General features: G+C 21.1%; 7 protein-coding genes across 7 annotated transcripts; 1 reads left to right on the top strand and 6 right to left on the bottom strand. All coding sequences in view use genetic code 6, as the record gives it.

The window, feature by feature from the left end:
* Nucleotides 1–293: 293 nt before the first annotated feature.
* TTHERM_00378460 (hypothetical protein) lies at nucleotides 294–1838 on the bottom strand (the record flags this gene model as incomplete). Its single annotated transcript, XM_001015427.1, has 1 exon — nucleotides 294–1838. One exon carries the CDS (start codon nucleotides 1836–1838, stop codon nucleotides 294–296), a length of 1545 nt encoding a protein of 514 aa, XP_001015427.1.
* A 622-nt stretch (nucleotides 1839–2460) lies between these two features.
* Nucleotides 2461–3465, bottom strand: TTHERM_00378450 (hypothetical protein; the record flags this gene model as incomplete). The annotated part of the gene is made up of 1 exon (XM_001015426.2): nucleotides 2461–3465. The coding sequence occupies one exon, from the start codon at nucleotides 3463–3465 to the stop codon at nucleotides 2461–2463; it is 1005 nt and encodes a 334-aa protein (XP_001015426.2).
* Nucleotides 3466–3563: 98 nt separating this feature from the next.
* Nucleotides 3564–3803, bottom strand: TTHERM_000378449 (hypothetical protein; the record flags this gene model as incomplete). The annotated part of the gene is made up of 1 exon (XM_012797513.1): nucleotides 3564–3803. One exon carries the CDS (start codon nucleotides 3801–3803, stop codon nucleotides 3564–3566), a length of 240 nt encoding a protein of 79 aa, XP_012652967.1.
* Nucleotides 3804–6513: 2710 nt separating this feature from the next.
* On the bottom strand, nucleotides 6514–8091 carry TTHERM_00378430 (hypothetical protein; the record flags this gene model as incomplete). The annotated part of the gene is made up of 1 exon (XM_001015424.3): nucleotides 6514–8091. One exon carries the CDS (start codon nucleotides 8089–8091, stop codon nucleotides 6514–6516), a length of 1578 nt encoding a protein of 525 aa, XP_001015424.1.
* Nucleotides 8092–8441: 350 nt separating this feature from the next.
* On the top strand, nucleotides 8442–8990 carry TTHERM_000378429 (transmembrane protein, putative; the record flags this gene model as incomplete). Its single annotated transcript, XM_012797512.1, has 1 exon — nucleotides 8442–8990. One exon carries the CDS (start codon nucleotides 8442–8444, stop codon nucleotides 8988–8990), a length of 549 nt encoding a protein of 182 aa, XP_012652966.1.
* A 676-nt stretch (nucleotides 8991–9666) lies between these two features.
* On the bottom strand, nucleotides 9667–10058 carry TTHERM_00378420 (siah interacting protein, amine-terminal protein; the record flags this gene model as incomplete). Its single annotated transcript, XM_001015423.2, has 2 exons — nucleotides 9667–9681; nucleotides 9732–10058. The coding sequence occupies 2 exons, from the start codon at nucleotides 10056–10058 to the stop codon at nucleotides 9667–9669; spliced, it is 342 nt and encodes a 113-aa protein (XP_001015423.2).
* A 746-nt stretch (nucleotides 10059–10804) lies between these two features.
* TTHERM_00378410 (hypothetical protein) lies at nucleotides 10805–12400 on the bottom strand (the record flags this gene model as incomplete). Its single annotated transcript, XM_001015422.1, has 1 exon — nucleotides 10805–12400. One exon carries the CDS (start codon nucleotides 12398–12400, stop codon nucleotides 10805–10807), a length of 1596 nt encoding a protein of 531 aa, XP_001015422.1.
* Between the last annotated feature and the right edge of the window lie 728 nt (nucleotides 12401–13128).

The following is a 13128-nucleotide window of genomic DNA, read 5'->3' as shown; positions in this document are numbered from 1 at the left end:
CATTTTTTGACTCGGCCGAATACAAAATAATTTAATAATTTTAATTTTAAAACTTAAAAAGATTTAAAAAATTTTTGATATCAAAAGAAAGATGATAAATTAGGTTAGGATTAATTAATTGATCAATTAATAAATAACTCTATTTAAATAAATTCAAGCAAATAATAACAATAATAGTATAAAAATAAAAATACATTTTCAATTGTTTAATAATATTTTTTTCTAATATTATTTTAATTTTTGAATGATTTTATTTTATTTTTGCTCTGCCTTTATGTTGATTTATTAGAATTTCAAATATTTCTTGCTTAACAAATAAATGAATCACTGGGATTTATGACATAATACACTGGATAACTTTGATGCTATTACATAGATTGCTCGAAAATGATAAATATTTCGCGAGATTCATGTTTAGCATAGGAGTATTTTTTATTATCAGACAGTTTATTGCATAGTAGATACAAATCAAATTCATTTGCTTTTGAAAGTTATTCTATAATATTATTTAGATCATTATTTTGATTGATCTTATTTTATATTTTAAGAATTTTTTAAGCAGAAAATAAAAGATGATCACACATTAAAGAAGAAAGAAACTCATATTTAAAAATACTATCTAAAAATTGGGCAATTGTTTCACTATGATCAGAACTATTTATTATTATTTACAAGAAATGTAGGTATAATTATCTCAGAATATAATTTTCCTATTCAAAACCTTTTGAATTTGGATTGAGATGGCATAAAAAAGTGTAGATGTACTCTTTAGCTTAATTTGGAGCCTATTTGCAAAGATTATGATACAAAATCGAGTATGTGATAGTTTTCAAAATAGTTCTTTCCTTAAATTTAATGTTTATTGTTTCAGACATCGTTACTTAGTTTTATTTTTTCTAGAGAGTGCATGTATCCACTCCAAATTAATAAATACTATTTAAGGTTTCTTCTATAAATTTGGCATCATACATGTAGTCAACTTAACAAAATAAGTTTTTGCTTTTCCTATTATTTTGCTTATTTATTTATTATTGTATATCATTATACAACTAATTGCTAGACTTCATATTTAAAACAAATATGTTGTTAACAAATTTTTTAAAATCATTAGCTTTTGGAGCTGAAAAAATATCGCTATTAATAACTTAATATCTTTAAATTAAGCTTTCTTTAAATACTTTTTCAGATTTGAATGTGTTATTTGATTTGTATGATTTGTTATCATCAATCATTTCTTTTACTTTTAGATTTTATTAAAATAATTTGTCTTCTTTTTCAATATGGTTTTTTAAAGAAGGGTTTGAATTAACTTCTTAATTTGCTGGTGTTTTTTGTTTATTTTTTTTTCCTATTTGATTATCTTAAATCTTTTCTGTTGATTAAATCTAAATTTTTGGTTGTTATATGTTCTATAATTCTCCAATTTCGTTATTTGGCTGACTGTTGAATCTTTAAAATAGTTCTTAATTCCTATTAACAAAATTTTTATGCAACATGGCTAATATTTATTATTTCAATCTAAGTGAGCTTAATTCTTTATCCATTTCTTATTAAATATCTTAAATGACTTCATTTAGCTTAATTTTTGTTGCAATGCTAATAAATTATGGAATTGGAATGATCATTTGATTGATTTCAGCATAAAAATAATCTCCCTACAAATCTTAGCTATTTTAAACTTATTTCATTCGATTTTCATATTATAATGCATTATTACTATTTTTTTATTTGGAGCTCTCCCTATGTTATTTACTAATAATAACTTCTTATTTAGGATTAGGGAAGTATTTATTCCAGTTTCCTTAGTTTTTTACTTCTTAGATCCTTTGAGATTGCATTTTTTTTATAAATTTTTTTGCTTGGTTTTCTTTCTATCTAAATTTGATTCAAAGTATAATTTTTTTAAATTAATAAATTAATTATGATAAATAATGAATAATCTAGCAGAGTATATACATTTTAAAATTAAAAAGAAGTCCTTTATAATTAATTATCACTAATTTATATTTATACTACTAATATAATATATACATATAGTGTAGATCCAATCAAAATTATTATTTTGACCAAATCTTATATTAGAACTAAAATAAAAAATTAGATAGGCCTCTCTTTGTGAAGTTGTCCTGTAAAAGATTCATCTAGCAACACTATATATTCAATTTATTTAATTTTTTTAGATAAATTTAAAATATTTTTATTAATAGTTTTATAATGAAATTTATAAGTTAAACTTTTAAAAAATATTGAATAATTATTTCTACTTCAACAAATACTTAAATTAACAAAGATTTTTTTTTTAAATTAAAAAAAAAACTAAATTTGATCAGAATTAGTTACAAACAAAATATAAATATAAAGATAGAAAAAAAAGTAAATCAAATAAAATCCATAAAAAGGATTATTATAATAATGATTATTAATTATTTATTATATTTGGATAATAATACTTTAATTTAATCACATAAAAGCAAGTAGCTAGTCATTAGGATTAATGACAAAGTAAATTGCCTACTTTGGTTTTTAGTTTAAAGATTATTCAAAATAAATAAAAATTAAATTAGATCCCAAATTATATTTTTTGTTATAATTGCATTTTTTAACATTATGATTGCAATCAATTAAAAATAAGTTTAAGTTATATCCTTTTGCTAAACAATCTACATGCTCATTTATTCCATTTTCATCGTCATTTTTTAATTTGAGTACTTTTTAGGCTAAATTCTACATGTAATCTAAAATTAATGATGAAATGAACTCAAAACTAAAAATTTAATTTAAGAATGCGATTGCTTACTATTTATACTCAGCTTCAGTTAACAAGATACATAAAAAGTGTAAGAAAATTTGCCTGAGAAGAAAATTTTCAGATTCAAATCCTTTTGATTTAGGGTTGATATAGCCTAAAATCTTGTAAATAAACTTCTTTGCACTCTCTAGCTCTTACTAGCAAATGCTACGATATAATATTGAATATGTAATAGTTTTCAATACCTTATTTTCTTTAAAATTGATACTCATTGTCTCAGTTTAAAGAACTGGGTTTATTGTTTCCTAAACTTAACACCTATCTACACCAAACTTATCAACAGTTTTCATGATTTTATTTAACTACTCTTCTTTTTTTTGATAGTCATCATCACTAAATAAGAAAGGGTTTTTGGTAATTTTTTTCTTATTCTTTGCTTTTTATTTTTCTTCATTTAAATATATTTAATGCTAAATTTCATAATATAATTCAATGAATTTTTTATTGCTGTAGTCTATTATTTGCTCAAAAAGCTTTTTCAAATCATTATCATAGCTATTTGATTAATTTTTGTTATGAATTTTGTATTTCTAAATTAAACTTTAATTAAATTAAGATTTGTGAGATGCTAATGAATAATCAGATTTTATGTCAGCTTCTAATTTATTTGCTTTGTTGTTATCTTAGTATACTTAATCCTATTTTTTCAAATGCATTCCTAAAATATTTTCTGATTCATTTCGCTTATGGTTTGAAATTTTAGGCTTTTCACTAGAGTTGTCAGGTTCTTTGTTTTTTTATTTTTTTACTTCATTCAATTCTTGAGATTTTTTACTAAAATTTAGTTTTTTAATTTTGGATTTTCCAAATAATCATTAACTTAATTTTAAGCTTCTTATAAAGCAGCGAATATCTCCTTTATGGTTGAAAGTTGAACAAAACCAGGAATAGGAATGTTTATTTCATTTATTTCAGCATAATAATAATCTCCTTCCCATTCTTTCTTCTCTTTTATTTTGTTTTAAGCTTTCATGGCATCTGTATTAATGTCCATTTCATTTTTTTTTGATTTAGATTCAGTATGTTGAAAATATGATTTGAATCATTTACTGATTCTTTAGTGGGTTCGGGTTGACATTTAAATACAAGCGCTTTTTTTTTCAATATAAAACTCTTTATTTCATCTTAATTGTTGTTGTTATTCTTGTCGCCATTGTTGTCGATATTTTCAAATTAGGGCATGAATCCAATTTCTTTTATTATTAAAGGGCGTTTTTATCTTTATTAATCCATTTTTATTAAAATTTAGTTTGATCAAATACTTTTTTCTAATTATTTAGTTAATTAATTATTTATTTATTTATATATTAATTTCCATATTTAATGTTTTTGTTTTAATATTACAAAAAAAAGTATTTTAATTTCTTAATCTAAATAGATTAGATTGTATCATCTATTTATATTCTGCTTATTTTTCACTTATAATACATCAAAGTAGAAAATTTTAGGATTAAGCTGTCATTTTATTTGTGAAAACAGTATGCTCTTTCTTTATTTAAAATAAAGATAGAATTCATTATATAAGATATTCATACATATATACCTTATTTTCAATGATTTAGCCTAAAATTTAGACTATTAAATTGGTTGTTGTATAAAAAAAATTCAATCCACTAATATACTAGCCTGAACCAAATTGGGTTAAAGTAAGTAGAGTATTTATAGTAGATAAAAATATTTATAATATTTCAAATAGAAAACTATAAAGCATTAAACATATGCAATAATTTATTTGTTAAAGCATTTTATTATGATTTGTTTGCTCTATTTATTATTCTTTATTTCATAAGATAGGTAGAAAATATAAATTCAATCTAAAAGTATAAATAAATATACATTCAGAATATATATATCTATCTTTATTTTCCATATACACACACACTAATATATAATTTAACTTTATTAGTTTCTATGGTCACTTCTTAAAAATAATCAATAAATTAAAAATATTTTTATTTAAATGCTGCGTCATTTAATATTAGCCTTAGCCAAATTTGGCTAAAGCTAATAAGGGTATTTATTATAGATAAAAATATTTATAATACTTTAAAAAGAAAATTATAAAACTTTAAACACAAGCTATAATTGGTTTATTATAGCATTATATTATGGTATATTTCTGCAATTTATTATTTTTATTTGATCAGATAGGTCTAAAATAAAAATAATCTAAACCTATGATCAAATTTCAAACCAACAAAAAAGATAGAATGACTCACTAATGACAGTTTATTTCAAAAAATAAAGAGTGGTAAAATAAAATCAATACATGAAATAAAAAAAGCTATATAATTTCTGATATAATTTCTAAGATTAATTTATTAGCCGCACAATTTTACTTTTATATAATATTAACAAAAGATATTGATAATCTATGTTTTATATATTCATGCATATATACATCTATACTTACTTAATCAGCTCAGTTACGCGCTTGCTTCTAAAATCTTCAAAGTCATTATCAACCAAATTATCTTTAGAACTTGGATTCAATTGATGTCATGAAGCTTATTAGAAGCTTTTGGCAATTGTTTCCTTCATTTTATCATCTCCTATTTAGTATACATTTTTAATCATGTTCATTCATGATTTAGTTAGCTTACCTAGGCTTTTATATTTTACTCAATTTCTACATCAAAATGTCTTATTTATTTCTTCAAAAACTCCTTAATACCTACCTACTAGACTAAGTTAAGAGGGATTTCAATTCTTCTAACTCAAGTTATTATTCTTTTAAATCCATCCTTTCTATTGCTATATTATGTTTTTTATGAATGTATGTTACCCTAAAATTAATTAATTACTTCTCATCTATAACAAATTTTAAAATATTTTTATTTTTGAATATTGGAATGTAAAAGATTTTCTAAAAAACTAATAAATAATTTCTATTATTGATAGTATTTGATAGAAAATATTTTTTCTAAAAAACTAAATTTAGACATGTAATATAGCAGAAGTACTATCTAGATAAATTAAATTCTAACACACCTTGAAACTTTGAAGATAAAAAATAATAACTATCAAAAAATATAATTTGATCTATAATAAATAGATAGATAGATAATATTTAGATTGATAAATATTACTAAATTAAAAACTCTACAAAATGATTTATAAAAAGGGATTTATTTTTATTATTATAATCATTATAACTAGTAAAACTAATTTTTTTCATAATATAATAATAGTATAGGCTTTCAATATTTCTGAGTGACTAAATTAGTAAATATCTTAAGAATTTTGAGGTAAGTAGCAATTAGGCGGGCATAGATTCAAGAAATATTATCATTACAATAGAGAATAAATTTATATTAGAATAAAATAAAAATTAGATAGGCCTCTCTTCGTGAAATTGCCCTGTAAAAGATTCACCCAAAAACCCTATATATTCAATTTATTTTTTTTATTTAGATAAATTTAAAATAATTTAATTTATTTTTTTAAACAATTTTAATTTTATAAAGAAATTTATAATTTAAACTTTAAAAAATATAGAATAATTATTTCTACTTCAACAAATATTTAAATTAACAAAGATTTTTGTTTAAATTAAAGAACTAAATTTGATCAGAATATGCTACAAATAAAACATAAATATAAAGATAGATAGAAAAAAAAGTAAATCAAATAAACTCCATAAAAAGGATTATTATTATAATGATTATTAATTATCATCTTTGGATAATAATACTTTAATTTAATCACACAAAAGCAAGTAGCTAGTCATTAGGATTAATGACAAAGTAAACTGCTTATTTTGGATCTTAGTTTAAAGTTTATTCGAAATAAATAAAAATTAAATTAGATCCCAAATTATCTTGTTTGCTATGATTACTTCTTTTAACATTTTAACTGCGATCAATTAACAATAAGTCTAAGTAATATCCTTTTGCTAAACATTCTATATGCTCATTTATTCCACATTCATCCGAATTTTTTAATTTGAGCATTTTTTAGGCTGAGTTCAACATGTAATCAAAAATTAATGAAGACAAAAACTCAAAACTAAAAATAGTATTTAAGAATTCGGTTGCTTACTTTTTATAGTCAGTGTTAGTTATCAAAATACATAAAAATTGTAAGAAAATTTGTCTGAGAAGAAAATTTTCAGATTCTATTCCTTTTGATTTTGGGTTGATATAGCCTAAAATCTTGTAAATAAACTTCTTTGCACCCTCAAGCTCTTACTAGCAAATGCTACGATATAATATTGAATATGTAATAGTTTTCAATACCTTATTTTCTTTAAAATTGATAGTTATAGTCTCAGTTTTAAGAGCTGAGTTTATTTTTTCCTATACTTAACACCTATCTACACCAAACTTATCAACAATTTTCATGATTTTATCAAACTATTCTTCATTTATTTGATAGTCATTATCACTATATAAGTAAGGGTTTTTGATTTTATTTGTTTTCTTATTTTTTACTTATTATTCATCTTTTTTTAATTATATTTATTGCTAAATATCTTAATATATTTTAAAGCAATTTTGTTAGCTGTAATTTATTGATTACACTAAAAATTTTTTCAAATCATTCTCATAGCTATTTAATTAATATTTGTTATGAATTTTGTATTTCTAAATTAAACTTTAATTAAATTAAGATTAATTCGATGCTTATGAATTATGAGATTATCTGTCGTCTTCAATTTTATTTGGTTTAAAGTTAATATTGAAAAGTTTACCCTCTCTTTCCAAATGTTTTTCCAAATTATTTCCTGATTCTTAACGTTTATGCTCTTGTCTTGGATTTATATTCTTTACTCTAGGTTAGTCTGTGTTATCTGTTTCTTTGGGTTTTTCTTCTTAAGGTTTTTTACCATACTTATCTATTAAAACCTCATTTTTTTTAATAAATACTTTGTGTATCTTTTCTAAAAATTAGTTTTTTAATTTTGGATTGTCGAATTAATCATTAACTTAATTTTAAGCTTGTTCTAAAAGATTGAATATCTAATCTATGATTGTAAATTGAACAAAAGTAGGAATAGGAATGTGCATTTCATTTATTTCAGCATAATAAAAATCTCCATTCCATTCTTTCTTCTCTTTTGTGTTGTTTTAAGCTTTCATTGGATCGGTATTTAAATTCATGTCATCTTTTTTTTCATTTCGATTGGGAAAGTTGAAAAAGCTATTGAAATTATTATCTGGTTTTTTTGCGGGTTCAGGATCTTTTTAGAATTTAAATGGATTTTGTTTAAATTCAATATCCTTTTATTCATCTTATTTATTACTGTTGTTAAAGTATGGATTTTTGATATATCTGTTCATCTTTTTTACTAAAATTTAGTTTGATCAATAACTTTTTCTAACTATTTAGTTAGTTACTTATTTATTTATTAAATTAATTTATTATTAATTTTCATAATTAATCTTCTTGTTTTAATATTACAAAAAAAAAAAAAAAGTATTTTATTTTCTTAATTTAATACATCAGAATAGAAAATTTTAGGAAGGTTTCTATATTTTATCTGTGAAAACTGAATGTTGTTTTATTATTAAACTAAAGATAGTATATATGATATAAAAGATGTATACATATATACCTCATTTTCAATGATTTAGTCTAAAATTTAGAGTATTAAATTGGCCTAGTGTAAAAAAATTAATCCATATTTGTGATGAGAAATAATAATACAATTGGTTAAAGTTAGTAGAGTATTTACAGTAGATAAAAATATATATAATATCTCAAAAAGAAAAACTATCAAGCTTTAAAACCATGCTATAATATATTTGTTTTAGCATTTTATTATGGTTTATTTGCTCAATTTATTATTTTTTATTTGATAACATAGGTCGAAAATAAATAGAATAATAATTAAAACCTATTGTCAAATTTCAATGTATACCTACTATTCTTATTACTTAATTAAGAAATATTTTTATTTTTTGTTTTTATACCTTCTCAATCTTTCAAAATAAAATCACTCACTAATAACAGTCTATTTCAATCAAATAGAAAGAGTGTGAAAGTAAAATAAAAATGCTCAACAAATTAAAAGGCTTTATAATTTCTGGTTTAATTGCTAAAATAAATTTTGTAGCCACACAATTTACTTCTCGCTTTTATCTTTTCATAATATTTACAAAAAATATTGATTCTATTTATCTTTATTTTGCATATACAATCGCGCACATATATATTGATACTTTGTAAATTCCTATGATTGCTTCTTAAAAATAATCAATCAATTAATAATATTTTAATTTAAATGCTGCATTATCTAATACTGGCCTTGGCCGAATTGGCCTAAAGTTAGTAAGAGTTTTATAATAGATAAAGATATTTATAATACTTCAAAAAGAAAATTATAAATCATTAAACACAGCTATAATTGATTTATTATAGCATTATATTGTAGTATATTCGCGCAATTTATTATTTTATTACATCAGATAAGTCAAAAATATAAAAATAATCAAAACCTATGATCAAATTTTCATTCAAAATAGACAAATTCTTACATAATTAAAAAGTTTTTTCTTTTTTCTTTTTAAAGAAAGAATCACTTACTAATGAAAGTTAATTCGTAAAAATAAAGAGTGTTAAAATAAAATAAATATGTGCAATAATTAAAAAAGCAATATAATTTCTGATATAATTTCTAAGATTAATTTATTAGCCACACACTTTACTTATTTATCACTTTTACTTTTACATAATATTTACAAAGAATATTGAGAGTCTATGTTTTATATATTCACGCATATTTAAATCTAAACTTTATTAGTTCACCTAGCTGCTTCAAAAAGCTTCAAAGTCGTTGTCCCCAAATATATCTTTAGAACTTGGATTCATTTGTTGTATTTTAGCTTATTAGAAGCTTTTAGCAATTGATTTCTTCATTTTATCATTTTCTATTTAATTAAGTTTATCATAACATCCATTAATTATTTAGTTAGTATACCTAGGCTTTAAAATTTTACTCAATCTCTACCCCAATATGCCTTATTTACTCCTTCAGCAATTCCTAAACAACTATCTTCCTAAACTAATTTAAGAAGGAGTTCAATTCTTTTAAGTCAATTTATGATTCTTTTAATTCCATCTTTTTTATTGTTATATTATATGCGTATATTATCCTAAGATTAATTAAAATCTACTTCTGTATAACAAATTTAAAAATATTTTTATTTCTAGAATATTGGAATGTAAAAGATATTCTAAAAATCTAATAATCAATATATTTTATTGATATCATTTAAAACAATTTATTTTTTATAACAAACTACATTTAAATATTTAAAAAAGTAGAAATATTATCTATCCAAATTCAAATCTAACATACCTTAAAATTTTGAAAAAAATAATAATTATCAAAAATTTAATTTAATAGATAATAGATAGATGATATTTAGATTTATAAATGTTAATAAATTAAAAGTTATTTTTAAAAAAAAGGACTTATTTTACTTATTATAATAATTAGAAAACACCAAAATACTATGGTATTAGAAATAAATATTTTTTTGAATCTATTTTTTTATAAAAATAAAGACTTCCTTTTCATTCACTTTGTCAGTATTACTATTTAAAACCCTCATTCAATTAATAATAAATTTTTTTAGTTACTAATTAATTAAAAACATAGTATGCACCTATAAATAGAATAAAATAAAAAATTAGATTGGCTTCTCTTTGTGAAGTTGCCCTGTAAAGATTCATCTATAAACCATATAAATTCAACTTCTTTAGAGAAATTTAAAATAATTAAATTTATTTAGTCTAATAGTTTTAATTTTATAATGAAATTTATAATTTAAATTTTTCAAAAATTTAATAATTATTTCTACTTCAACAAATATTTAAATTAACAAAGATTTTTGATTAAATTAAAAAACTAAATTTGATCAGAATTAGTTACAAACAAAAAGATAGATAGTAAAAAAAGTAAATCAAATCAAATAAAATCAATAAATAAGATTATTATTATAATGATCATTAAATATTATCTTTAGATAATAATACTTTAATTTATATTCACATAAAAGCAAGTAGCTAGTCATTAGGATTTGTGACAAAGTAAACTGCCTAATTTGGTTCTTAGTTAAAAGATTATTCGAAATAAATAAAAATTATATTAGATGCCAAATCTTTTTTGTTTTGCTTAAATTTTTTAACTTTATGATTGCGATCAATTAAAAATAAGTCTAAGTTATATCCTTTTGCTAAACACTCTGTCTGGTCTTTTATTCCATCTTCATCTGTATTTTATAATTTGATTATTTTTTAGGCTGAATTCAACATGTAATTTAAAATCAATGAAGAAACGAACTCAAAACTAAAAATTTTATTTAAGAATTTAGTTGCTGACTATTTATACTTAGCAGATTTAGTTAACAAGATACATAAAAAGTGTAAGAAAATTTGCCTGAGAAGAAAATGTTCATATTTATTTCCTTTTTATTTTGGGTTGATATAGCCTAAAATCTTGTAAATAAACTTCTTTGCACCCTCAAGCTCTTACTAGCAAATGCTACGATATAATATTGAATATGCAATAGTTTTCAATAACTTATTTTCTTTAAAACTGATAGTTATAGTTTCAGTTTTAAGAGCTTAGTTTATTCTTTCCTACACTTAACACTTATCTACACCAAACCGATTAACTTTTTACATGATTTACTCAACATAGTCCTCATCTATTACAAGGTCACTTTCATTAATTAAGAAAGGGTATTTGATTTTATTTGTTTTCTTATTCATTACTTTTTATTTTTCTTCTATTAATTATATTTATTTTTTAATGTCTGAAAATATTATCAAGTCATTTTCTTCGTTCTTATCAATAAATGTCTCAAAAAGCTATTCCAAATCATCTTCATAGTTAATCATTTAAAGTATGTTATTGTTATGAATTTAGTATTTGTTAATTAAGCCTTAATTCAATTAAGATTAACGAGATGCTTATGAATTATGAGATTATCTGTCACCTTCAATTTTATCTGCTTTAAAGTTATCATCGTAAATTTTTTCCTATGTTTTGATATGCATCGCTAAAGCATTGCTTGATTAATTTCGTTTATGATTTGGATTTTTTTTCTTTTCACTAGAGTTGTTAAGTACTTTGAGTTCTGTTTCTTTTTTTTCTTCATTCAATTATTGATGTTTTTTACAAAACTTATCTATTAAAGCTTCATTTTTTTTAATAAATTCTTTGTGTATCTTTTCTATAAATTAGTTTTTTAATTTTGGATTTTCCAAATAACCATTAACTTAATTTTAAGCTTGTTCTAAAAGATTGCATATTTTATCTAAAATTGTAAATTGAACAAAACTTGGAATAGGAATGTGTATTTCATTTATTTCAGCATAAAAAAAATCTCCATCCCATTCTTTCTTCTCTTTTACATTGTTTTAAGGTTTTATTGGATCAGTATTGATATTAATCTCTTTTTTTTTTTCATTTTGATTTGAAAAGTTGAAAAAATTATTGAAATTATTAGCTGGTTATATTGGTGCGGGTTCAGGATCTTTTTAGAATTTAAATGGATTTGATTTAAATTCTATATCCTTTTATTCATCTTATTTGTTGTTTTTGTTAAACAGTTGTGGATTATTGATATTTCTGTTCATTATTTTTACTAAAATTTATTTTGATCAATAATTTTTTTCTTATTAGTTAGTTACTTAATTATTTAATTATTAATTTATTATTAATTTTCATAATCAATATTTTTGCTTTAATATTAAAAAAAAAAAGTATTTTATTTTAATATTAGAAGAAGAAGAAAAAAAGTATTTTATTTTCCTGATTTAATAAAGTATTTACTTTTAGCATATTTTTCACAAATAATACATCACAATAGATAATTTTAGGAATCTAGCTATTATTTTATTTTTGAAAAATAAATATTCTTTCATTATTAAACTAAAGATAGTATATATGATACAAAAGATGAATGTAAATGATTTAGTCTAAAAGTTAGACTATTAAATTGGATGTAGAGTAAAAAAAATGAAAAAATATTAATGTTTATATTCTCAAAAATAGCAAAAATCATAAAAATGATTAAAATCTAAAAAATTTAAAAATATAATGAAACTTTTCACTTCCAAGTTTCAAATTCTTGTGGCTGCAAATCTGTATCCCGCTTTTTGCTTAATTTATTTATAAATATTGACAAAATATGGAAATATGGTGAAAATTTATGAGGATTTATGATAATTAAATTTATTTTGTATAATAGTTTTAATTTAATAATCGATAATTAAAAATTTTCAAAGTATTTAATAATTATTTCTACTTCAACAAATATATAAATTAAGAAAGATTTTTTTTAATTAAAAAAGTAAATATGATC

The sequence above is a fragment of the Tetrahymena thermophila genome (genome assembly GCF_000189635.1).
Source record: "Tetrahymena thermophila SB210 genomic scaffold scf_8254652, whole genome shotgun sequence".
In the NCBI taxonomy this organism is placed as follows: domain Eukaryota; phylum Ciliophora; class Oligohymenophorea; order Hymenostomatida; family Tetrahymenidae; genus Tetrahymena; species Tetrahymena thermophila.
Note: the sequence above shows the minus strand (reverse complement) of the source record. Positions and strands in the feature narration are given on the sequence as shown.